The sequence below is a fragment of the Salmo salar genome, chromosome 09 (genome assembly GCF_965601325.2).
Source record: "Salmo salar chromosome 09, fSalSal1, whole genome shotgun sequence".
Classification (NCBI taxonomy): domain Eukaryota; kingdom Metazoa; phylum Chordata; class Actinopteri; order Salmoniformes; family Salmonidae; genus Salmo; species Salmo salar.
The window spans coordinates 37,542,155-37,566,561 of NC_138299.1; the positions used below are offsets into that span (position 1 = coordinate 37,542,155).

The window sequence follows — 24,407 nt, forward strand, 5'->3', positions numbered from 1 at the left end:
CAGCAGGAGTAACAGCTGGAACAGAACAGCAGTATAACAGCTGGATGAGAACAGCAGGAGTAACAGCTGGATCAGAACAGCAGGAGCAACAGCTGGAACAGAACAGCAGGAGTAACAGCTGGAACAGAACAGCAGGAGTAACAGCAGGATCAGAACAGCAGGAGTAACAGCTGGATCAGAACAGCAGGAGTAACAGCTGGATGAGAACAGCAGGAGTAACAGCTGGATGAGAACAGCAGTATAACAGCTGGAACAGAACAGCAGTATAACAGCTGGATGAGAACAGCAGGAGTAACAGCTGGATGAGAACAGCAGGAGTAACAGCTGGAACAGAACAGCAGGAGTAACAGCTGGATCAGAACAGCAGGAGTAACAGCTGGATCAGAACAGCAGGAGTAACAGCTGGATGAGAACAGCAGGAGTAACAGCTGGATGAGAACAGCAGGAGTAACAGCTGGAACAGAACAGCAGGATGAGAACAGCAGGAGTAACAGCTGGATCAGAACAGCAGGAGTAAAAGCAGAATGAGAACATCAGGAATAACAGCAGGAGTAACAGCTGGATCAGAACAGCAGGAATAACAGCTGGATCAGAACAGCAGGAGTAACAGCTGGATGAGAACAGCAGGAGTAACAGCTGGATGAGAACAGCAGTATAACAGCTGGATCAGAACAGCAGGAGTAACAGCTGGATCAGAACAGCAGGAGTAACAGCTGGATGAGAACAGCAGGAGTAACAGCTGGATGAGAACAGCAGTATAACAGCTGGATCAGAACAGCAGGAGTAACAGCTGGATGAGAACAGCAGGAGTAACAGCTGGATGAGAACAGCAGGAGCACCAGCTGGAACAGAACAGCAGGAGTAACAGCTGGATCAGAACAGCAGGAGTAACAGCTGGATCAGAACAGCAGGAGTAACAGCTGGATGAGAACAGCAGGAGTAACAGCTGGATGAGAACAGCAGTATAACAGCTCCGCGATAATCCTGCTGTCTTAGGACGGTAAGTTGGCGGTTGGAGACATCCCTCTAGTGGTGTGGGGGCTGTGCTTTGGCAAAGTGGGTGGGGTTATATCCTGCCTGTTTGGCCCTGTCCGGGTATCATCGGATGGGGCCACAGTGTCTTCTGATCCCTCCTGTCTCAGCCTCCAGTATTTATGCTGCAGTAGTTTATGTGTCGGGGGGCTAGGGTCAGTCTGTTACATCTGGAGTATTTCTCTTGTCTTATCCGGTGTCCTGTGTGAATTTAAATAAGCTCTCTCTAATTCTCTCTTTCTTTCTCTCTTTCTTTCTTTCTCTCGGAGGACCTGAGCCCTAGGACCATGCCTCAGGACTACCTGGCATGATGACTCCATGCTGTCCCCAGTCCACCTGGCTGTGCTGCTGCACCAGTTTCAACTGTTCTGCCTGCGGCTATGGAACCCTGACCTGTTCACCGGACGTGCTTGTTGCACCCTCGACAACTACTATGATTATTATTATTTGACCATGCTGGTCATTTATGAACATTTTAACATCTTGACCATGTTCTGTTATAATATCCACCCGGCACAGCCAGAAGAGGACTGGCCACCCCTCATAGCCTGGTTCCTCTCTAGGTTTCTTCCTAGGTTTTGGCCTTTCTAGGGAGTTTTTCCTAGGGAGTTTTTCCTAGCCACCGTGCTTCTTTCACATGCATTGCTTGCTGTTTGGGGTTTTAGGCTGGGTTTCTGTACAGCACTTTGAGATATCAGCTGATGTACGAAGGGCTATATAAATAAATTTGATTTGATTAGAACAGCAGGAGTAACAGCTGGAACAGAACAGCAGGAGTAACAGCTGGAACAGAACAGCAGGAGTAACAGCAGGATGAGAACAGCAGGAGTAACAGCTGGAACAGAACAGCAGGAGTAACAGCTGGAACAGAACAGCAGGAGTAACAGCTGGAACAGAACAGCAGGAGTAACAGCTGGAACAGAACAGCAGGAGTAACAGCAGGATGAGAACAGCAGGAGTAACAGCTGGAACAGAACAGCAGGAGTAACAGCAGGATGAGAACAGCAGGAGTAACAGCTGGAACAGAACAGCAGGAATAACAGCTGGATGAGAACAGCAGGAGTAACAGCTGAATAAGAACAGCTGGAACAGAACAGCAGTATAACAGCTGGATCAGAACAGCAGATGCACAGTACTCGAGGTTCATCATAGAGACCAAACTCCACCCCTAGCCCCATTGTCTCAACTGCGTGTAGCATTAGAATGATGCCATCTGACAAAGGACAACGCCCCTAGCCATTTAATATGCTCTCACAAACACAGTGACCTCATAAAAATACATCTAAATAAGCTCACTGCCTCACCACTCATTTGTTATTTATTTAACCTTTATTTAACCTGTTAGGGCTAGGGGGCAGTATTTGCACGGCTGGATAAAAAAAATGTACCCGATTTAATCTGGGTACTAATCCTACCCAGTAACTAGAATATGCATATACTTATTATATATGGATAGAAAACACTCTAAAGTTTCTAAAACTGTTTGAATGGTGTCTGTAAGTATAACAGAACTCATTTGGCAGGCAAAACCCTGAGACATTTTCTGACAGGAAGTGGATACCTGATGTGTTGTATTACCTTTAAACCTATCCCATTGAAAAACACAGGGGCTGAGGAATATTTTGGCACTTCCTATTGCTTCCACTAGATGTCACCAGCCTTTACAAAGTGTTTTGAGTCTTCTGGAGGGAGATCTGACCGAACAAGAGCCATGGAACGATGATGGCCCATTAGACACCTGGCGCGCGAGTTCATGTTGGGTACCCTCGTTCCAATACGTTATAAAAGAGTATGCATTCGTCCACCTTGAATATTATTCATGTTCTGGTTAAAAAAGGCCCTAATGATTTATGCTATACAACGTTTGACATGTTTGAACGAACGTAAATATATTTTTTCCCCTCGTTCATGACGAGAAGTCCGGCTGGCTTAGATCATGTGCTAACAAGACGGAGATTTTTGGACATAAATGATGAGCTTTTTTGAACAAAACTACATTCGTTATGGACCTGTGATACCTGGAAGTGACATCTGATGAAGAGAATCAAAGGTAATGGATTATTTACATAGTATTTTCGATTTTAGATCTCCCCAACATGACGTCTAGTCTGTATCGCAACGTGTATTTTTCTGGGCGCAGTGCTCAGATTATTGCAAAGTGTGATTTCCCAGTAACGTTATTTTTAAATCTGGCAAGTTGATTGCGTTCAAGAGATGTAAATTTATAATTCTTTAAATGACAATATAATATTTTACCAATGTTTTCTAATTTTAATTATTTCATTTGTGGTGTTGACTTGACTGCCGGTTATTGGAGGGAAACGATTTCCTCAACATCAATGCCATAGTAAAACGCTGTTTTTGGATATAAATATGAACTTGATAGAACTAAAAATGCATGCATTGTCTAACATAATGTCCTAGGAGTGTCATCTGATGGAGATTGTAAAAGGTTAGTGCATCATTTTAGCTGGTTTTATGGTTTTGGTGATCCTGTCTTTGAATTGACAAAACATTACACACAACTCTTGTAAATGTACTGTCCTAACATACTCTAAATTTATGCTTTCGCCGTAAAACCTTTTTGAAATCGTAAAACGTGGTTAGATTAAGGAGATGTTTATCTTTCAAAGGGTGTAAAATAGTTGTATGTTTGAAAAATTTGAATTTTGACATTTATTTGGATTCAAATTTGCCGCTCTTGAAATGCACCTGCTGTTGATGGAGTGCACCCCGGGGGGGACGCTAGCGTCCCACCTAGCCCATAGAGGTTAACTAGGTAAGTCAGTTAAGAACAAATACAAATTTACAATGAGGGCCTACCCCAGCCTCCCGTAACCCCGGACGACACTGGGCCAATTGTGCGCCGCCCTATGGGACTCCCGATCACGGCCAGTTGTGATACAGCCCGGGATCGAACCAGGGTCTGCAGTGAAGCTTATCACCTTGTTCTTTTTAAACTTTAAATGTATTTTATATAATCTTACCTTCTCTCCCATGGACACACCTCCTGAGGTGATGATGACATCAGCACGGCTGATCCCCTCGTTCAGGGCATTAAGGAGGTCGTCTGGGCTGTAGGAGAAAGGTCACAGGTCACAGTTCATACCCTCCCATCTTTCTGATCGTAGATTAATCTATAGCTTTCCAGACACAGATTTTAGCCTTGTGCTTTCAGATTCTCCATCGAGCATTCTTTTTAGTCCAGGACTAGGATTAAAGTGTGTCCAGGAAACCAGCCCAATATTTTCTAGGAGGGTAGATGAAGCCATTGTTACTGAAGCTTATGATTGAGTGTTGTTGACTGACTTGTCTCCGACGATGCCCAGGTTGATGGTAGGGTAGCCATGTTCCTGAATGGTGGCCAGCAGTGTAGATCTGTTACTGTCCCTGATCTTCCCTGGGTGCAGGTCATCCTCTGGGTTCAACAGCTACACACGCGCACATGCACACACACAAAGAAGGTTACGTTACTGTTCATATTCTACAGGAAACCATCTCACATCCTGCAATATTTTCCTGTCAGAACCTGGGATTCAAACCGGCAATCGGTTGATGTCTTACCTGCCTCTCTAACCTCTAGGCTACCTGCCACCACAATCCCAGGTATTAAAGATACCATGAGAGATGGCAAAATAGTGTGTGTGTGTGTGTGTGTGTTCACCTCATTGCCAGTTGACATGACAGCCACCACTGGGAACTTCTGCACTTCCACCTCAGTGACTCCTACGGTGGCCAGCAGGCCAATCTCAGAAGGGCCCATGTGGGTACCCTTGGACAGGACACATTCCCCACGCTTTATATCATGACCTATAGGCCTGGAGGGAGGGGAGACAGAGGGGGCTGGGTGAGTGGCAGAGACACAGTACTGGTACTATGGTCACGTGGAATTTCACTGCCTTCATGACTCGTGACCGCCGGTGTGGCAACCCTAGTAGTACCTCAAGATTTATATCATGACCTATAGGCCTGGAGGAAGGGACAGAGGGGGCTGGGTGAGTGGCAGGCACTCAGATACTGTAGACATGGCTGTGCAATACATAGTGCTGAGCTATCAGTGCTTTCTGAGGTCGGTTCGGTTAAAAAATGATCACAGTATCTAGACTATGTGTCACATGGGTGACGCTGGAGAGGCGAAGCAGGTACGGGGAGTCAAACATTTAATGTGGAACAGACATGGAACGAGACAGGAACAGTGTCAGCAAACGAGTAACACAAACAAAAGACAATAAATGCAGCAGCGGGGAACAGAGCAAGGGAACTGACAAATATAGGGGAGAAAATAAACAGGTGATGAGTGAGTCCAGGTGAGTCCAATATCGTTGATGCGCGTCACGAGGGAAGGCAGGTGTGAGTAATAGATGATAGGAGTGAGGGGGGGAAGAGCGGGAGCAGACGTAACAGCCCGACGAGCTGGCTAGGCACCCCCAGTTCCATCGGTGGCGACCCAGAGCCGATGTCACCATAGACATTGAATATCCCTTTGAGCATGGTGAAGTTATTAATTACACTTTGGATGGGGTATCAATACACCCAGCCAATACAAAGATACAGGCGTCCTTCCTAACTCAGTTGCCGGAGAGGAAGGAAACCGCTCAGGAATTTCACCTTGAGGTCAATGGTGACTTTAAAACAGTTACAGAGTCTAATGGCTGTGATAGGTGAAAACTGAGGATGAATCAACAACATTGTAGTTACTCCACAATACTAAGCTAATTTACAGAGTGAAAAGAAGACTATACAGAAATATTCCAAAACATGCATCCTGGCACTAAACAAGGCACTAAAGTAATACTGTGCAAAAGATTCTGTTATGTTTGGGGCCAATCCAATGCAACACATTACTGAGTACCACACTCCATATTTTCAAGCATACTGGTGGCTACATCATGTTATCGGTATGCTTGTAATTGTTAAGAACTGGGGAGTTTTTCAGGATCAAAAGAAACGGAATGGAGCTAAACACAACCAAAATCCTAGAGAAAAACCTGGTTCAGTCTGGTTTCTACTAGACACTGTGAGATGAATTCACCTTTCAGTTTTGACTTAAATCTGCTTGAATACCTATGGCAAGACTTGAAAATGTTTGTCTAGCAATAATCTATAACCAATTTGACAGAGCTTGTAGAATTTTTTTAATAATAATGGGCAAATATTGTACAATCCAGGTGTGCAAAGCTCTTAGAGACTTTTATTTTTTATTTTTTTATTTTATTTAACTAGGCAAGTCAGCTAAGAACAAATTCTTATTTACAATGATGGCCTACCCCGGCCAAACCCGCCGCCGTATGGTACTCCCAATCACGTCCGACTTACCCAGAAAGACTCACAACTGTATCGCAGCCAAAGGTGACTGTAACATGTATTAACTCAGGAGTGTGAATACTTATGTAAATTAGATATTTCTGTATTTCATTTTCAACAAATTTGCTAACATTTCTAATACCCATTCATTATTGGGTATTGTGTGTAAATGGGTGAGAAAAAAATTGCTCTCACATTCATAGGCTGTAACACAACAAAATGTGGAATAAGTCAAGCAATATGAATCATTTATTGAACTGTATGTGGTTGTCCCACCTAGCTATTTAAGATGAATGCACTAACTGTAAGTTGTTCTGTCTAAGAGTGTCTGCTAAATGATAAAAATGTACATGTAAAATTATTTTAGAGCTTTTAACATTCAATTGTCAAAACATTTAAAATATTCCATTGTCTTTGTAAGGTTCACATTCGGTAGAAATTACTATGAAATAATAAAATACTGCAGTACATTACTTTTTTTAATGACTTAATTATGTTTCACTCCTTAAAGTCATCATCTCATCTCTGTTCAGGCAGTAACAGCCAGCCAGACAGACAACATTATCTGTGTTCTCCCATACTGTACTGTCTTCAGTCATCCTATTTAGCAAGACTAGCCTGCCTAAGTATGCTGCAGAGCTGTCTGACAAAATAATTGTACTAGTTCTTCAAAGTAGATATGGTATACTTTCACAAACGGTCTCTATCCCTCTCCCTCGTCCTTGTGTTGTGTACATTCCTCTCTCATGCTGTCTATGCAGTCTGTGTGTATCTAACTTAACCTGTTAGGGCTAGGGGGCAGTATTGACACGGCTGGATAGAAAACGTACCCGATTTAATCTGGTTACTACTCCTGCCCAGTAACTAGAATATGCATATAATTATTGGCTTTGGATAGAAAACACCCTAAAGTTTCTAAAACTGTTTGAATGGTGTCTGTGAGTATAACAGAACTCATATGGTAGGCCAAAACCTAAGAAGATTTCAAGCAGGAAGTGGCCTGTCTGAGAAGTAGTGTTTCATCTTGGCTCTTTTTATTGAAGACTCAGGATCTGTGCAATAACGTGACACTTCCTACGGCTTCCATAGGGTCTCAGAGCCCGGGAAAAAGCTGAACGATATCGAGGCAGGCTCTGGCTGAAACACTTTATCGCTTTTGGCAAGTGGCCACTCAGAGTACTATGGGCTTAGGCGCGTGCCCGCTTCAACCGAATGCTTTCTTTTTCTTTCCTCTGTTTACCTAAAAGCAGATTCCCGGTCGGAATATTATCGCTTTTTTATGAGAAAAATGGCATAAAAATAGATTTTAAACAGCGGTTGACATGCTTCGAAGTACGGTAATGGAATATTTAGAATTTCTTTGTCACGAATTGCGCCATGCTCGCCACCCTTATTTACCCTTTAGGATAGGGTCTAGAACGCACGAACAAAACGCCGCTGTTTGGATATAACGATGGATTATTTTGGACCAAACCAACATTTGTTATTGAAGTAGAAGTCCTGGGAGTGCATTCTGATGAAGACAACAAAGGTAATAACATTTTTCTTATAGTAAATCTGACTTTGATGAGTGCTAAACTTGCTGGGTGTCTAAATAGCTAGCCCTGTGATGCCGGGCTATCTACTGAGAATATTGCAAAATGTGCTTTCACCGAAAAGCTATTTTAAAATCGGACATATCGAGTGCATAGAGGAGTTCTGTATCTATAATTCTTAAAATAATTGTTATGCTTTTTGTGAACGTTTATCGTGAGTAATTTAGTAAATTCACCGGCAGTGTTCGGTGGGAATGCTAGTCACATGCTAGTCACATGCTAATGTAAAAAGCTGGTTTTTGATATAAATATGAACTTGATTGAACAAAACATACATGTATTGTATAACATAATGTCCTAGGGTTGTCATCTGATGAAGATCATCAAAGGTTAGTGCTACATTTAGCTGTGGTTTGGGTTTATGTGACATTATATGCTAGCTTGAAAAATGGGTGTCTGATTATTTCTGGCTGGGTACTCTGCTGACATAATCTAATGTTTTGCTTTCGTTGTAAAGCCTTTTTGAAATTGGACAGTGTGGTTAGATTAACGAGAGTCTTATCTTTAAAATGGTGTAAAATAGTCATATTTTTGAAAAATTGAAGTAATAGCATATCTAAGGTATTTGAATAACGCGCCACAGGATTCAACTGGCTGTTGAGTAGCCCATAGAGGTGAATTAACATAGCAGGCGTAAAAGTGTATCCATCTCTTTCCGAGCTGGAAAGAACAGGCGAAAGAAAGAACAGGCACAATGGATTATGGTCACTGGCTGCCTGTGAGTTTGATAATTCATTTTAAGATTCTTCTATTGGTTTTTAAATCAATCCACGATGGCGCACCCCAAGACATGTCAGACATGCTTTTAAGTTATGAACCCAGTAGGTCCCTCAGGTCCTCTGGCCCTGGCCTTTTAACTATCCAAAAGTCTAGGACCAAGAGGCATGGAGAGTCAGCCTTTAGTTATTATACCCCCAGCCTCTGGAATAGCCTGCCTGAGAACCTGAGGGGGACCAAGAGGCATGGAGAGGCAGCCTTTAGTTATTATACCCCCAGCCTCTGGAATAGCCTGCCAGAGAACCTGAGGGGGACCAAGAGGCATGGAGAGACAGCCTTTAGTTATTATACCCCCAGCCTCTGGAATAGCCTACCAGAGAACCTGAGGGGGACCAAGAGGCATGGAGAGTCAGCCTTTAGTTATTATACCCCCAGCCTCTGGAATAGCCTACCAGAGAACCTGAGGGGGACCAAGAGGCATGGAGAGTCAGCCTTTAGTTATTATACCCCCAGCCTCTGGAATAGCCTGCCAGAGAACCTGAGGGGGACCAAGAGGCATGGAGAGTCAGCCTTTAGTTATTATACCCCCAGCCTCTGGAATAGCCTGCCTGAGAACCTGAGGGGGACCAAGAGGCATGGAGAGACAGCCTTTAGTTATTATACCCCCAGCCTCTGGAATAGCCTGCCTGAGAACCTGAGGGGGACCAAGAGGCATGGAGAGACAGCCTTTAGTTATTATACCCCCAGCCTCTGGAATAGTCTGCCTGAGAACCTGAGGGGGGCTGAAACTGTTGACATATTTAAAACAGCTTTGTTTTACCTCCGGGTGCTTTTTAGTCTTTTAGTTTTTGTCATTCTTTTGTTTTTATCTTACTTTTGTTGTGTAGTAAATATTTCAGCTTTTATTTTCATTGTTCCCCCCAAAAATCCTGTGAAGCACATTGCGTCGCATTGCATGTCTGAAATGTGCTGTATAAATAAAGCTTGATTTGATGATTGTAGTTAATCACCACATTTCTGCGCTGAACTAAATTGAATATTTGCTTCATGAAAACTAGAACTCCCTTCAGCCCAGCATCCCACATGGTTCTTAACTTGGTTTCTCTTGTGAATGATTTGATTTCTCTCTAGAGAAATGGCGCGTTGGGAAAATGGTTAATCACTCAGCACTAGAGGTAAAGTTCTGTTACAGAAGAGCATTGAGTAAAACTGGAATATCAGTTTACTTCCTGAATTAACTGGATTTAAATGAAATAGAGCCCACCAGTCCTGACTGGTACAAACTTAAACTTCTCACTCACCTGATGTCCTGTCCAGGACGTGCCTGTACCAAGATCCGCACTTCCAGCTCTTCTGTGCCCTGCAACGACAAACAGAGCGGTTAATGAAGAAGATACGGTACATTCCGTACTATTGTCAGGAAGAGGTTTGTGGCAGGTGAAGTCTACATGTACAAAACAGAAAGGCTGTTTGTGGAGAGGAGATACTGGAGACAGAGGAGAAAGGATTGAGGGAAAGTTGAGAAATAATTGTGAAACAGAGAGGTGAGAGACATATTGTACGTTATTGTAATGTATTTGTATAGTATATTCCATGCGGATAAAGTTCATTGAAATAAATTGAGAGGGGGTCAGGAAGTTGCCACAGGAGATGGGAGAGGGAGAGTGCTGGTTGACTCATGTCTTCAGAGAGAGAGAGAGGGAAGAAGGAAAGAAGGAGAGAAGTTGGGTGTTGACTCACGTCGTCAGACTCTCGAAGCAGCTCAGTGTCCTCCACCTGCACTACAGCATCCGCCCCACAGGGGATAGGAGCCCCTGTTGTCACCCTCATCACCTGGCCCGGCATCACTGTGTGGGTCGGCTACAGAGACACACATGCAGGTTGGACATTATAAAAGTGCTAAACATGCTTATAACGCATCTTTCAAGGCATTATAACTGCATCATAACTACCGGCATGAAGTAGTGTTATCAACATTTCAGTTGGGAAGTTGAATTATCAGAAATCGACTATATACAATTTTCACAAGATATACTTTTGAACATGAGCGTCAATAGTGGAGGCTGTGTGTCCATTGTGGAGGCTGTGTGTCCATAGTGGAGGCTGTGTGTCCATAGTGGAGGCTGTGTGTCCATAGTGGAGGCCGTGTGTCCATAGTGGAGGCCGTGTGTCCATAGTGGAAGCCGTGTGTCCATAGTGGAGGCTGTGTGTCCATAGTGGAGGCTGTGTGTCCATAGTGGAGGCTGTGTGACCATAGTGGAGGTTGTGTGTCCATAGTGGAGGCTGTGTGTCCATAGTGGAGGCTGTGTGACCATTGTGGAGGTTGTGTGTCCATAGTGGAGGCTGTGTGTCCATAGTGGAGGCTGTGTCCATAGTGGAGGCTGTGTGTCCATAGTGCAGGCTGTGTGTCCATAGTGGAGGCTGTGTGACCATAGTGGAGGTTGTGTGTCCATAGTGGAGGCTGTGTGTCCATAGTGGAGGCTGTGTGTCCATAGTGGAGGCTGTGTGTCCATAGTGGAGGCTGTGTGTCCATAGTGGAGGCTGTGTGACCATAGTGGAGGCTGTGTGTCCATAGTGGAGGCTGTGTGTCCATAGTGGAGGCTGTGTGTCCATAGTGGAGGCTGTGTGTCCATAGTGGAGGCTGTGTGTCCATAGTGGAGGCTGTGTGTCCATAGTGGAGGCTGTGTGAGAATTATAAAATGTACTATGTAAATGTATTATTATACATTTAATCAAAAAAAAAAAAAAGCAGAGTGGAGTGTTGTAGAGAGAGAGTCTGTTTAATGTAGAGAGCGAGACAGGTTCTGTGTAGAGTAGAGAGAGAGACAGGTTCTGTGTAGAGTAGAGAGAGACAGGGTCTGTGTAGAGTAGAGCGAGAGACAGGTTCTGTGTAGAGTAGAGAGAGACAGGGTCTGTGTAGAGTAGAGAGAGAGACAGGGTCTGTGTAGAGTAGAGAGCGAGACAGGGTCTGTGTAGAGTAGAGAGAGAGACAGGTTCTGTGTAGAGTAGAGAGAGAGACAGGGTCTGTGTAGAGTAGAGAGAGAGACAGGGTCTGTGTAGAGTAAAGAGAGAGACAGGGTCTGTGTAGAGTAGAGAGAGAGACAGGATGTGTGTCGAGTAGAGAGAGAGACAGGGTCTGTGTAGAGTAGAGAGCGAGACAGGTTCTGTGTAGAGTAGAGAGAGAGACAGGTTCTGTGTAGAGTAGAGAGAGAGACAGGGTCTGTGTAGAGTAGAGAGAGAGACAGGGTCTGTGTAGAGTAGAGAGAGAGACAGGGTCTGTGTAGAGAGAGAGACAGGGTCTGTGTAGAGTAGAGAGAGAGACAGGGTCTGTGTAGAGTAGAGAGAGAGACATGGTGTGTGTAGAGTAGAGAGAGACAAGGTCTGTGTAGAGTAGAGAGCGAGACAGATTCTGTGTAGAATAGAGAGAGAGACAGGTTCTGTGTAGAGTAGAGAGAGATAGGGTCTGTGTAGAGTAGAGAGAGAGACAGGCTGTGTAGAGTAGAGAGAGACAGGGTCTGTGTAGAGTAGAGAGAGAGACAGGGTCTGTGTAGAGTAGAGAGAGAGACGGTCTGTGTAGAGTAGAGAGAAAGACAGGGTCTGTGTAGAGTAGAGAGAGAGACAGGGTCTGTGAAGAGTAGAGAGAGAGAGGGTCTGTATAGAGTAGAGAGAGAGACAGGGTCTGTGTAGAGTAGAGAGAGAGACAGGGTCTGTGTAGAGTAGAGAGAGAGACAGGGTCTGTGAAGAGTAGAGAGAGAGAGGGTCTGTATAGAGTAGAGAGAGAGACAGGGTCTGTGTAGAGTAGAGAGAGAGACAGGGTCTGTGTAGAGTAGAGAGAGAGAGATGGGGTCTGTCTCTGTGTAGAGGTAGAGGGAGAGACGGGGTCTGTCTGTGTGTAGAGAGAGAGACGGGGTCTGTCTCTGTGTAGAGGTAGAGAGAGAGACGGGGTCTGTCTTTGTGTAGAGGTAGAGAGAGAGACGGGGTCTGTCTGTGTGTAGAGAGAGAGACGGGGTCTGTCTGTGTGTAGAGAGAGAGACGGGGTCTGTCTGTGTGTAGAGGTAGAGAGAGAGAGACGGGGTCTGTCTGTGTGTAGAGAGAGAGACGGGGTCTGTCTGTGTGTAGAGGTAGAGAGAGAGACGGGGTCTGTCTGTGTGTAGAGAGAGAGACGGGGTCTGTCTGTGTGTAGAGGTAGAGAGACGGGGTCTGTCTGTGTGTAGAGGTAGAGAGAGAGACGGGGTCTGTCTCTGTGTAGAGAGAGAGACGGGGTCTGTCTGTGTGTAGAGGTAGAGAGAGAGACGGGGTCTGTCTGTGTGTAGAGGTAGAGAGAGAGACAGGGTCTGTCTGTGTGTAGAGGTAGAGAGAGAGACGGGGTCTGTCTCTGTGTAGAGGTAGAGATGGAGACGGGGTCTGTCTGTGTGTAGAGAGAGAGACGGGGTCTGTCTCTGTGTAGAGGTAGAGAGAGAGACGGGGTCTGTCTTTGTGGATTATCTTGTAATCACAGTGAGCCAGTGACCTGTGTAGCTCCACATGGCAGGATAGCCTATGGGAATACACTGAGACACACGGGGGGGGGGGGGAGGGAGGGAGGGAGGGAGGGAGGGAGGGAGGGAGGGGGAGGGAGGGAGGGAGGGAGGGAGGGAGGGAGGGAAACTCCAAAATATCAGGGCTCAAACTGTAAGGAGCTCACCTGCTGTCCTGCCTGTGACTCCCCAATGATGAAGCGATCTCCAGGACCGTCGGCCGCTGAGAGGAACAGAGAGAGGGATGAGAAATAGAAGGAGAGAGAGGGATGGTGAGAGAGAGAGAGAGAGAGAGAGAGAGAGAGAGGGAGAGGGAGAACAGTAATGCCTCTATATCTGAAAACAAGCTGCAAGGGTCAAACTCACACAAAAACAAGCATAAAAAGTGTGTAATCTCTCAAACTACTGAACTCTACACCCACGAGAACTGGCGTCTCACCTCGCACGGCGTAGCCATCTTTGACTGATGCAGGGAACGGAGGCAGGTTGTCTTTGGCATAGACGTCCTGAGCTAAGACTCGACCCATCCCATCTAAAGTAGGATACAATATGATAAAGAAAGGAGAAAAAGAGAGAGATAGAAACAGAGAGAGGAGAAAAAAGGTTGTAATTTCACACATACATTTTAGGAGTACACAAGATGTGATATGCATGCTGGCGGGATAAGCTGTGTCCCTTGGCTGTGTCCCTCGGTGGTGTCCCTCACGGGGGAGGCAGAGTGTTGAGTAGCTGTTGTTGAATGTGAAGAGGACAAAAGCCAGACACACAGAAAGGCCTACATCACATGAAACCTTTGCTATATGTGAGTGACAGAGAAAGGGGTGATGCTAACTAGCTCTGACGCTAACGCAGAGGAGCTACTTATTACAGCCTCTCCTACACACACACACACAGGCAAGCAGAGACAAGCACCTCTAGGGAGAGAGCGGGGAGATCACTCTCAGCACATGAAAGAAGAGAAAACGAGCCAGGAATAACAGAGAAAAAGAGAGAAAAAAGAGAGAGAGACAGAAAGAGAGAGAATGATAGAAAGATAGAATAATAGAAAGAGAGAGAGAGAAAGACAGAAAGAGAGAGAGAGAGAAAGACAAAGATAGAAAGAGAGTAGAAAATGGAGAGCAATGAATAGAGAGAAAGAAAGAGAAAGAAAGATAGGTGTGTGTGTGTGTGTGTGTGTGTGTGTGTGTGTGTGTGTGTGTGTGTGTGTGTGTGTGTGTGTGTGTGTGTGTATGCTTTTGGGTTAACTATCCTTGTGGGGACCAGAAGGATAGTAAAACAAGGACAATTCGGACAAGTGGGGACATTTTGCCGGTCGGGTTAGGGTTAAAATTAGGGTTAGAATTAGGGTTAGGTATAAGGTATAAGGTTTTGAATGGGAATCAATCATTTGGTCCCCAAAAATATAGTAAAACAAACATGTGTGTGTGTGTGAGACAGAGAGCAAGAGAGAGAAAGAAAGAGAGAGTGGCGGAGGGAGAGAGAGGGTGGGTGGGAGAAGAGATAATGAAGAGAGAGAACTAAAGATAGAGGGAGAGAAAGAGAGAGAGAGAGCAGGCTTCTCCTCTGTTGAAGGCTGATTAGAGGAGACTTAATGCTCGAAAATACCACATCTGATGAGCAGCTAAATATAGATCATCCCTTTTATACAAACAGATGAATACAGAGGTATCTATGGAAACAGATGAATACAGAGGTATCTATGGAAACAGAGGAATACACAGAATATACAGGGAGCAGAGCGCCACAACACACTCGCCTCAACACCGCCAAACTGACTGAGAAGACATCCAAACTGTAGCTGGTTTATAACATCACACAAGTTCCCATGCAAAGCAAGACAACTGAACACAGCAAAAAAATACACACACACACACCTCTGCACAAAACAACGAGACATGTAGACATAATGGGCCCTCAAAAATAGAAACACCTAATCTCTATTAGCTAAGAAATACTCTGTATTAGCTGAGACCGAGCAAGGACTCTGTATTAGCTAAGAAAGACTCTGTATTAGCTAAGAAAGACTCTGTATTAGCTAAGAAAGACTAATAGATAAGAAAGACTATTAGCTAAGAAAGACTATATTAGCTAAGAAAGACTATATTAGCTAAGAAAGACTCTCCATTGGCTAAGAAAGACTCTCTAGCTATGAAAGACTGTATTAGCTAAGAAAGACTAATAGATAAGAAAGACTATTAGCTAAGAAAGACTATATTAGCTAAGAAAGCCTCTCCATTGGCTAAGAAAGACTCTCTATTAGCTAAGACTTTCTATTAGCTAAGAAAGACTCCATTGGCTAAGAAAGACTATTAGCTAAGAAAGACTCTCTATTAGCTAAGAAAGACTCTCTATTAGCTAAGAAAGACTCTCTATTAGCTAAGAAAGACTCTCTCTGTATTAGCTAAGAAATAGACTATTAGTTAAGAAAGACTATTAGCTAAGAAAAATACTATATTAGTTAAGAAAAATACTATTAGTAAAGAAAGACTTTATTAGCTGAGAAAGACTATTAGCTGAGAAAGACTATTAGCTAAGAAAGACTATTAGCTAAGAAAGACTATTAGCTAAGACTATTAGCTGAGAAAAATACTATATTAGTTAAGAAAAATACTATTGGTTAAGAAAGACTATTAGCTAAGAAAGACTATTAGCTAAGAAAGACTCTCTATTAGCTAAGAAAGACTATTAGCTAAGAAAGACTCTATTAGCTAAGAAAGACTCTCTATTAGCTAAGAAAGACACTCTATTAGCTAAGAAAGACTGCAACCTCATGCCTTTCATCACAACAATACTAGGAGCAACAAAGAGGGGCACCATAAAATACCCCCACTACACCCTCACTCTATTCCCCCATTATAAACTGGGTGGTTCGAGCCCTGAATACTGATTGGCTGACAGCATGCTATATCAGACCATGACAAAATATTTATTTTTACTCCTCTAATTACGTTGGTAAGCAGTTTATAATAGCAATAAGGCACCTCAGGGCTTGCGATATATAGCCAATATACCACGGCTAAGGGCTGTGTCCAGGCACTCCGTCGTGCGTAAGAACAAACCTTAGCCGTGTTACATTGGCCATATTATTATTTTTTATTTTACCTTTACTTAACAAGGCAAGTCAGTTAAGAACAAATTCTTATTTTCAATGACGGCCTAGTGTAACCGATGTGAAATGGCTAGTTAGTTAGCGGTAGTGCGCGCTAATAGTGTTTCAATCGGTGACGTCACTCGCTCTGAGACTTGAAGTAGGGTTGCCCCTTGCGTTGCAAGGGCCGTGGCTCTTGTGGCGCGATGGGTAACGATGCTTCGGTGGGTGTCAGTTGTTGATGCGTGCAAGGGTCCCTGGTTCGAGCCCAGGTTGGGGTGAAGAGAGGGACGGAACCTACACGGTTACATTGATGCTGTTGACCCGGATCATTGGTTGCTGCGGAAAAGGAGGAGGTCAAAGGGGGGGTGAGTGTAACCGATGTGAAATGGCTAGTTAGTTAGCGGTGGTGTGCGCTAATAGCGTTTCAATCGGTGACGTCACTCGCTCTGAGACTTGAAGTAGGGTTGCCCCTTGCGTTGCAAGGGCCGCGGCTTTTGTGGCGCGATGGGTAACGATGCTTCGTGGGTGTCAGTTGTTGATGTGTGCAAGGGTCCCTGGTTCGAGCCCAGGTTGGGGCGAAGAGAGGGACGGAACCTACACTGTTACACTAGGAACAGTGGGTTAACTGCCTTGTTCAGGGGCAGAACGACAGAATTTTACCTTGTCAGCTCGGGGATTCGATCTAGAAACCTTTCGGTTACTAGCCCAACGCTCTAACCACTAGACCACCTGCCGCCCCTATACCACACCTCCTCGGGCATAATTGCTTAATTAGAGGACAGACAGACAGATGCATGGTGTACACTGGCCCTGTTGAAGACAGACAGATGTATGGTGTACACTGGCCCTGTTGAAGACAGACAGATGCATGGTGTACACCGGCCCTGTTGAAGACAGACAGATGCTTGTCTGGCCCTGTTGAAGACAGACAGATGCCTGGTGTACACTGGCCCTGTTGAACAACCCAAAACACAAGCCTCTTCTGGACTTGTTTTATTCATCTGTATTCTTCAATATGTCACCATGAGACACAGTCCGTGTGTGTGTGTGTGTGTGTGTGTGTGTGTGTGTGTGTGTGTGTGTGTGAGAGAGACCTCGGATAGTTTTACAACCAACAAAGTGATTCTTACGACACCATTCTGCTACATACACACAGCCTCCACCTTTTCAATTCAGTTTAAAATGTATAGCCAATCTCTTTCATCACTCTACGGGCCCATCAATCTTTTAGGTGTTCATTTGAACGTTATATTAACCAGCAAGACAAAATAGCACTTTGTAAAGTAACCTGAGCCCACAACTTTACTGCCATCAGAAAATGTGAAGAACAGCACGTGACCAGCGGTGACAGTACACCGTTGCCCATATTTACGTTGGGTTGGTCTCAGAGAGTATTATGGCTCATTGCGATGCACTAGCTCACTGTGTGAGTGATGCTCAACAGTATCCACACACCCTACACCCAACGTTTTCTTTCAGAGACCAGTTAAAGAGTGACAGAAAAGTTGGGAGGAGAAACGGTTTCAAAAGGACAGTGGGTGGGATTCAAACTGCAAGACACCCCAGGCGACCTACAACAACTGTTGATCAGGGTCATACAGTAAGTCTAATGGTGAGGTCAAATTGTCACTTTGAAGACAGTTGGTTTTTACATTTTTTATTTCACCTTTATTTAACCAGGTAGGCCAGTTGAGAACAAGTTCTCATTTACAACTGCGACCTGGCCGTTAAGTGAATTACTGTATTGTCACCTCCCTGAATGTGTTTTTTTGTTACGTTAGTGAGGTAAGTGTCCCTGTCACAAAGAGTGTTTGTTCCTTCCTGCCCCTTGCTCGCTTGAGCCTGATTGGTTGGCTGCCTCCCGTGTCGGACTGCGTCCCGGCGCCGGGCGGATGTGGCATAAGCAGATGACGGAGAATGGAACATGACAACACAGCCAACGCTCCCAGAACTGGGTCACTCACACCTCTCATGGCCGACAGAGAGAAAGATAAAGAGAACGAATGAGAGGGAGAGAGAGAGAAAGAGAGAAATATATCTCTAAGCACTTGAAGTTGGCCTATGTGACATCAAAACCTTGACCCATCAATGTGAGGTCTAGGGGATTTGCCATAAAGGTTTGGATGGTTGGGAGGTGGTTAAGAGGTGTGTGCTGTTCAATAATCATTTACATAAATGTTTACATTACAAACTCCTGGGCATGGACTGAACTGCTAAGGACATCAGGGTGAAACTTCCTCCATTAACGTAGAATACTAATGTAATATGAGGAGGAGGAGCATAGTGGGTGGGTGTTGCTAGCAAATCAAAAGAGAACTATGGCGCTCTCCCAGAAGCTTGGCTGGGGCGTAAAACCTGCCAATTCACACAAACAAAAAGGTGTAATGGGTTCGCACTCCCAAAAACTTTGCATAAAGGTTACCTCATTATTCAATTTTTTTTTGAATATTTTCACTGCATCTGGGATAGAATACACAGACATTTCAGCTTCACAGCCTTCTTCAGTGTGAAGGTACAGTTTTCTTTTTAATTCAAAACAGCATTTGTAAAGCACAACGGATGAGCAGCCAGAGTGATGCTAGAAGCCAGGTCATCCAACAGATTCAGAAGCAATGGCAACATCAGGCTAGTAACAGTAGCAGCCCATGGGCCAGGCCTGAGGTCTTCTATCGCCCCTTAGCGGCCAGGAGGTGAACTGACCCGGTGGAGTGAAGCGAGAGGACACTGGAGCCCCTCCTGTGTCCCCTGGTTGTGTATCCCCAAGACACCCAACAGAGACCATGTCTACCACGGCCTGGGCAGTGTGCAATCTGGACAGGCAGTGGGGCAGTGTTGTTTTTTCAGTGGGCCGATGAAGTTTTATTGTTTTGTTTTCAGTGAGGTGGTGTTTTTTTTCAGTGGGATGGTGTTTTTTTCAGTGAGGTGGTGTTTTTTTCAGTGAGGTGGTGTTTTTTTTCAGTGAGGTGGTGTTTTTTTTCAGTGAGGTGGTGTTTTTTTTCAGTGAGGTGGTGTTTTTTTCAGTGAGGTGGTGTTTTTTTCAGTGAGGTGGTGTTTTTTTCAGTGAGGTGGTGTTTTTTCAGTGAGGTGGTATTTTTTTTCAGTGAGGTGGTGTTTTTTTTCAGTGAGGTGGTGTTTTTTCAGTGGGGCGGTGTTCTTTTTTTCAGTGGGCGGTGTTGTTTTATTAATTTTTTTCAGTGAGGTGGTGTTTTTTCAGTGGGGCGGTGTTCTTTTTTTCAGTGGGCGGTGTTGTTTTATTAATTTTTTTCAGTGAGGTGGTGTTTTTTTTCAGTGAGGTGGTGTTTTTTTCAGTGAGGTGGTATTTTTTTTCAGTGAGGTGGTGTTTTTTTCAGTGAGGTGGTGTTTTTTTTCAGTGAGGTGGTATTTTTTTTCAGTGAGGTGGTGTTTTTTTCAGTGAGGTGGTGTTTTTTCAGTGGGGCGGTGTTCTTTTTTTCAGTGGGCGGTGTTGTTTTTTTTTTTTTTTTTCAGTGGGGCGGTGTTCTTTTTTTCAGTGGGCGGTGTTGTTTTTTTGTTTTTTTTTCAGTGGGGTGGTGTTTTTTTTCAGTGGGGTGGTGTTGTTTTTTTGTTTTTTTTTCAGTGGGTGGTGGTGTCGAGTTGGAGAGGAGGGAGGCATGGCATCACCCATGACGTCACCAATGACATCACTGACCTGTGTGATGCCAGGGTGGCAGGGAGGAGGCGGCATTAACATGATTGGCACCCAGGACCCCAGCCAAGCCCCCGGCTCTCCTCTCCTGCTTTGGCGCTCCTCTTGTGGCTGTGGCAGAGATAAAGTAAGGGGGCTTTTTACAGTCCGCGCCACTCAGGGGCCAAACGGGCTTAACGGAGTCTGCTCCACCGAGGCCTGCCGGGGGCTGCGCAGGTTAGGGTCCGTTGTTGTTGATCATACACGTGCTACATTTCCTCAACCACCTGCAATACAGTGCCTTTGGAAAGTATTCAGACCCTTTGACTTTTTCCACATTTTGTTAATTTACAGCCATATTCTAAAATTCACGAAATTGTTTTTTTCTCTCATCAATCTACATACAATACCCCATAATTACAAAGCAAAACAGGTTTTTAGAAACGGTAGCTAATTTATAAAACATAAAAAACTGAAATACAACATTTACATAAGTATTCATACCCTTTACTCAAGTACTTTGTTGAAGCACCTTTGACAGTGATTTCAGCATCGAGTCTTCTTGGGTACAACGCTACAAGCTTGGCACACCTGTGTTTGGAGAGTTTCTCCCATTCTTCTCTGCAGATCTTCTCAAGCTCTATTAGGTTGGATAGGAAGCATTGCCGCACAGCTATTTTCAGGTCTCTCCAGAGATGTTCGATCGGGTTGAAGTCCAGGTTATGGCTGGGCCTCTCAAGGATATTCAGAGACTTGTCTTGAGGCCATGCCTGCATTGTCTAGGCTGTGTGCTTAGGGTCATTGTCCTGTTGGAAGGTGAACCTTCACCCCCGTCTGAGCGCTCTGGGAGAAGGTATTCACCAAGCATCTCTCTGTACATTGCTCCTTTCATCTTTCCCTCGATCCTGACTAGTCTCCCAGTCCATGCTGCTGAAAAACATCCCCACAGCATGATGCTGCCACCACCATGCTTCACCATAGGGATGGTGCCAGGTCTCTACCAGATGTGACGCTTGGCATCCAGGCCAAAGAGTTCAATCTTGATTTCATCAGACCAGAGGGTCTTTAGGTGCATTTTGGCAAACTCCAAGCGGGCTGCCATTTACTGAGGAGTGGCTTCCGTCTGGCCACTCTACCATAAAGGCCTGATTGGTGGAGTGCTGCAGTGATGGTTGTCCTTCTGGAAGGTTCTCCCATCTCCAAAGAGGAACTCTAGAGCTCTGTCAGAGTGACCATCAGGTTCTTGGTCACCTCCCTGACCAAGGGGCTTCTCCCTCAACTGCTCAGTTTGGCCGGGCGGCCAGCTCTAGGAAGAGTCTTGGTGGTTCCAAACTTCTTCCATTTAAGAATTATGGAGGCCACTGTGTTCTTGGGGACCTTCAATGCTGCAGAAATGTTTTGGTACCCTTCCCCAGATCTGTGCCTCGACACAATCCTGTCTCGGAGCTCTACAGACAATTCCTTCAACTCATGGCTTGGTTTTTGATCTAACATGCACTGTCAACTGTGAGACCTTATATAGACAGGTGTGTGCCTTTCCAAATCATGTCCAATCAATTGAATTTACCACAGGTGGACTCCAATCAAGTTGTAGAAACATCTCAAGGATGATCAATGGAAACAAGATGCACCTGAAATCAATTTCGAGTCTCATAGCAAAGGGTCTGAATAATTATGTAAATAAGGTATCTGCTTTTTATTTTTAATACATTTGCTTTGTAATTTTGGGGTATTGTGTGTAGATTGCTGAGATTATTTATTTATTTAATACAATTTAGAATAAGGCTGTAACTCAACAAAATTTGGAAAAAGTCAAGGGGTCTGAATACTTTCCGAAGGCACTAGCCAGCCATACTGTAGCACTGTACACCCCCTTCCATAGACACAGAGCAGAACACATAGACACAGAACAAAACACAAAGAACAGAAGCCACAGAACAGAAGCCACAGAACAGAACACAGACACAGAACAGAAGCAACAGACACAGAACAGAACACATAGACACAGAACAGAACACATAGACACAGAACAGAAGCCACAGACACAAAATAGAAGCCACAGACACAAAACAGAAGCCACAGACACAAAACAGAACCCACAGACACAAAACAGAAGCCACAGAGCAGAAGCCACAGACACAGAACAGAAGCCACAGAGCAGAAGCCACAGAACAGAAGCCACAGACACAGAACAGAACACATAGACACAGAACAGAACACAAAGACACAGAACAGAAGCCACAGAACAGAAGCCACAGACACAGAACAGAACACAGAACAGAAGCCACAGACGCAAAACAGAAGCCACCGACGCAAAACAGAAGCCACCGACACAAAACAGAAGCCACCGACACAAAACAGAAGCCACCGACACAAAACAGAAGCCACCGACACAGAGCAGAAGCCACAGAACAGAAGCCAAAGAACAGAAGACACAGAACAGAAGCCACAGACACAGAACAGAACACATAGACACAGAACAGAACACATAGACACAGAAAAGAAGCCACAGACACAGAACAGAAGCCACAGACACAGAACAGAAGCCACAGACACAGAACAGAAGCCACAGACACAGAACAGAACACATAGACACAGAACAGAACACAAAGACACAGAACAGAAGCCACAGAACAGAAGCCACAGACACAGAACAGAACACAGAACAGAAGCCACAGACGCAAAACAGAAGCCACCGACACAAAACAGAAGCCACTGACACAGAGCAGAAGCCACAGAACAGAAGCCAAAGAACAGAAGACACAGAACAGAAGCCACAGAACAGAAGACATAGACACAGAACAGAACACATAGACACAGAAAAGAAGCCACAGACACAGAACAGAAGCCACAGACACAGAACAGAAGCCACAGACCAGAACACATAGACACAGAACAGAACACATAGACACAGAACAGAACACATAGACACAGAACAGAAGCCATAGACACAGAACAGAAGCCATAAACACAGAACAGAAGCCACAGACACAGAACAGAAGCCACAGACACAGAACAGAAGCCACAGACACAGAACAGAAGCCATAGACACAGAACAGAAGCCATAAATATACCCAACAGTAACACATTGGAGGCAGCAAGGGGAATTTGGCCATGATAGTCATTCAACATGCAAAGGACAAGACACTGCTCTCAGTTAGTGTTGGCAGAGAAAAGAACAAGATGGATGGAGATCGAAATACATTATGGACCTGGTTATCATTCTGGACTTATGTATGGGTGATAATGTTCCCTGTTCTAGAGAGCCATGATAATGTTATGTATGGGTGAAAATGTTCCCTGTTCTATAGAGCCATGATAATGTTATGTATGGGTGATAATGTTCCCTGTTCTAGAGAGCTATGATAAAGTTATGTATAGTGATAATGTTCCCTGTTCTAGAGAGCCATGATAATGTTATGTATGGGTGATAATGTTCCCTGTTCTATAGAGCCATGATAATGTTATGTATGGGTGATAATGTTCCCTGTTCTAGAGAGCCATGATAATGTTATGTATGGGTGATAATGTTCCCTGTTCTAGAGAGCCATGATAATGTTATGTATGGGTGATAAAGTTCCCTGTTCAAGAGAGCCATGATAATGTTATGTATGGGTGATAATGTTCCCTCTTTTAGAAAGCAATTCATTTATTTTTGTAACCATTATTTAAGAACAAATTCTTATTTACAATGATGGCCTAGGAACAGTGGGTTAACTGCCTTGTTCAGGGGCAGAACGACAGATTTTTACCTTGTCAGCTCGGGGATTCGATCGAGCAACCTTTCGGTTACTAGTCCAATGCTCTAACCACTAGGCAAATGCTATCTGAAGCTAGTTTACAGACATCTATTTATGGTGTAAAATGTACTGGCAAGTATGTCTTTATAAACTACAGCTCACTTGGTGTAAACAAGCAGCCTAAGCACCTGAAGTTGGCCTATGTGAAGTCAATACCTGGACCATCAATGTGGGGTCTGGGGGACTCCCTTGCCCAAAGGTTTGGATGGTTAGGTGGTGTGTGCTGTTAATTGGCTAGCTACGCAACAATCAAGAGGTGTGTGCAATCAATAAACAATCAAACAAGAGATGAAAACAGGCAGGTAGGTAGGCGGGGACTCAGACAGACCGATAGACAGGATGGAATGGAGAGCATCTGGGGCAGGTGGAACAGCTGTAGGAACAGAAACATCATGGGCTCACCACACATATGATACAGACACAGACAGACAGACAGACAGACAGACAGACAGACAGACAGACAGACAGACAGACAGACAGACAGACAGACAGACAGACAGACAGACAGACAGACAGACAGACAGACAGACAGACAGACAGACAGACAGACAGACAGTAGTGAACTACAGACAGTAGTGAAGGCCCAGTGTGCGGTATGACTGATGTTAGGGGTTGAAGGCGTGTCCAGTGACGCGGGAATGACTGAGCTTTCTGTCCGTCTGTCTGCCCCTCGGTCTGTCTCTCAATTCAATTTTTCTGTCTGTCCCT

At 44.6% G+C, this 24,407-nt stretch overlaps 1 protein-coding gene across 5 annotated transcripts in view; it reads right to left on the reverse strand.

Annotated features, from left to right (window-relative positions):
- Nucleotides 1-24,407, reverse strand: part of gphna (gephyrin a) — a 173,767-nt gene that overhangs the window by 6,709 nt on the left and 142,651 nt on the right. For 3 of the 5 annotated variants that reach the window (XM_082955756.1, XM_045723618.2, XM_014211279.3), the window contains 8 exons: nt 24,028-24,072; nt 13,605-13,697; nt 13,333-13,388; nt 10,389-10,508; nt 9,950-10,008; nt 4,697-4,850; nt 4,342-4,463; nt 4,020-4,107 (listed from right to left, as the gene is read on the reverse strand). In XM_082955756.1, coding sequence (XP_082811882.1) covers nt 4,020-4,107; nt 4,342-4,463; nt 4,697-4,850; nt 9,950-10,008; nt 10,389-10,508; nt 13,333-13,388; nt 13,605-13,697; nt 24,028-24,072 — 737 coding nt within the window. The remainder of the gene's footprint in view (nt 1-4,019; nt 4,108-4,341; nt 4,464-4,696; nt 4,851-9,949; nt 10,009-10,388; nt 10,509-13,332; nt 13,389-13,604; nt 13,698-24,027; nt 24,073-24,407) is intronic. The other 2 variants (XM_014211285.3, XM_014211282.3) reach the window with 1 other exon arrangement.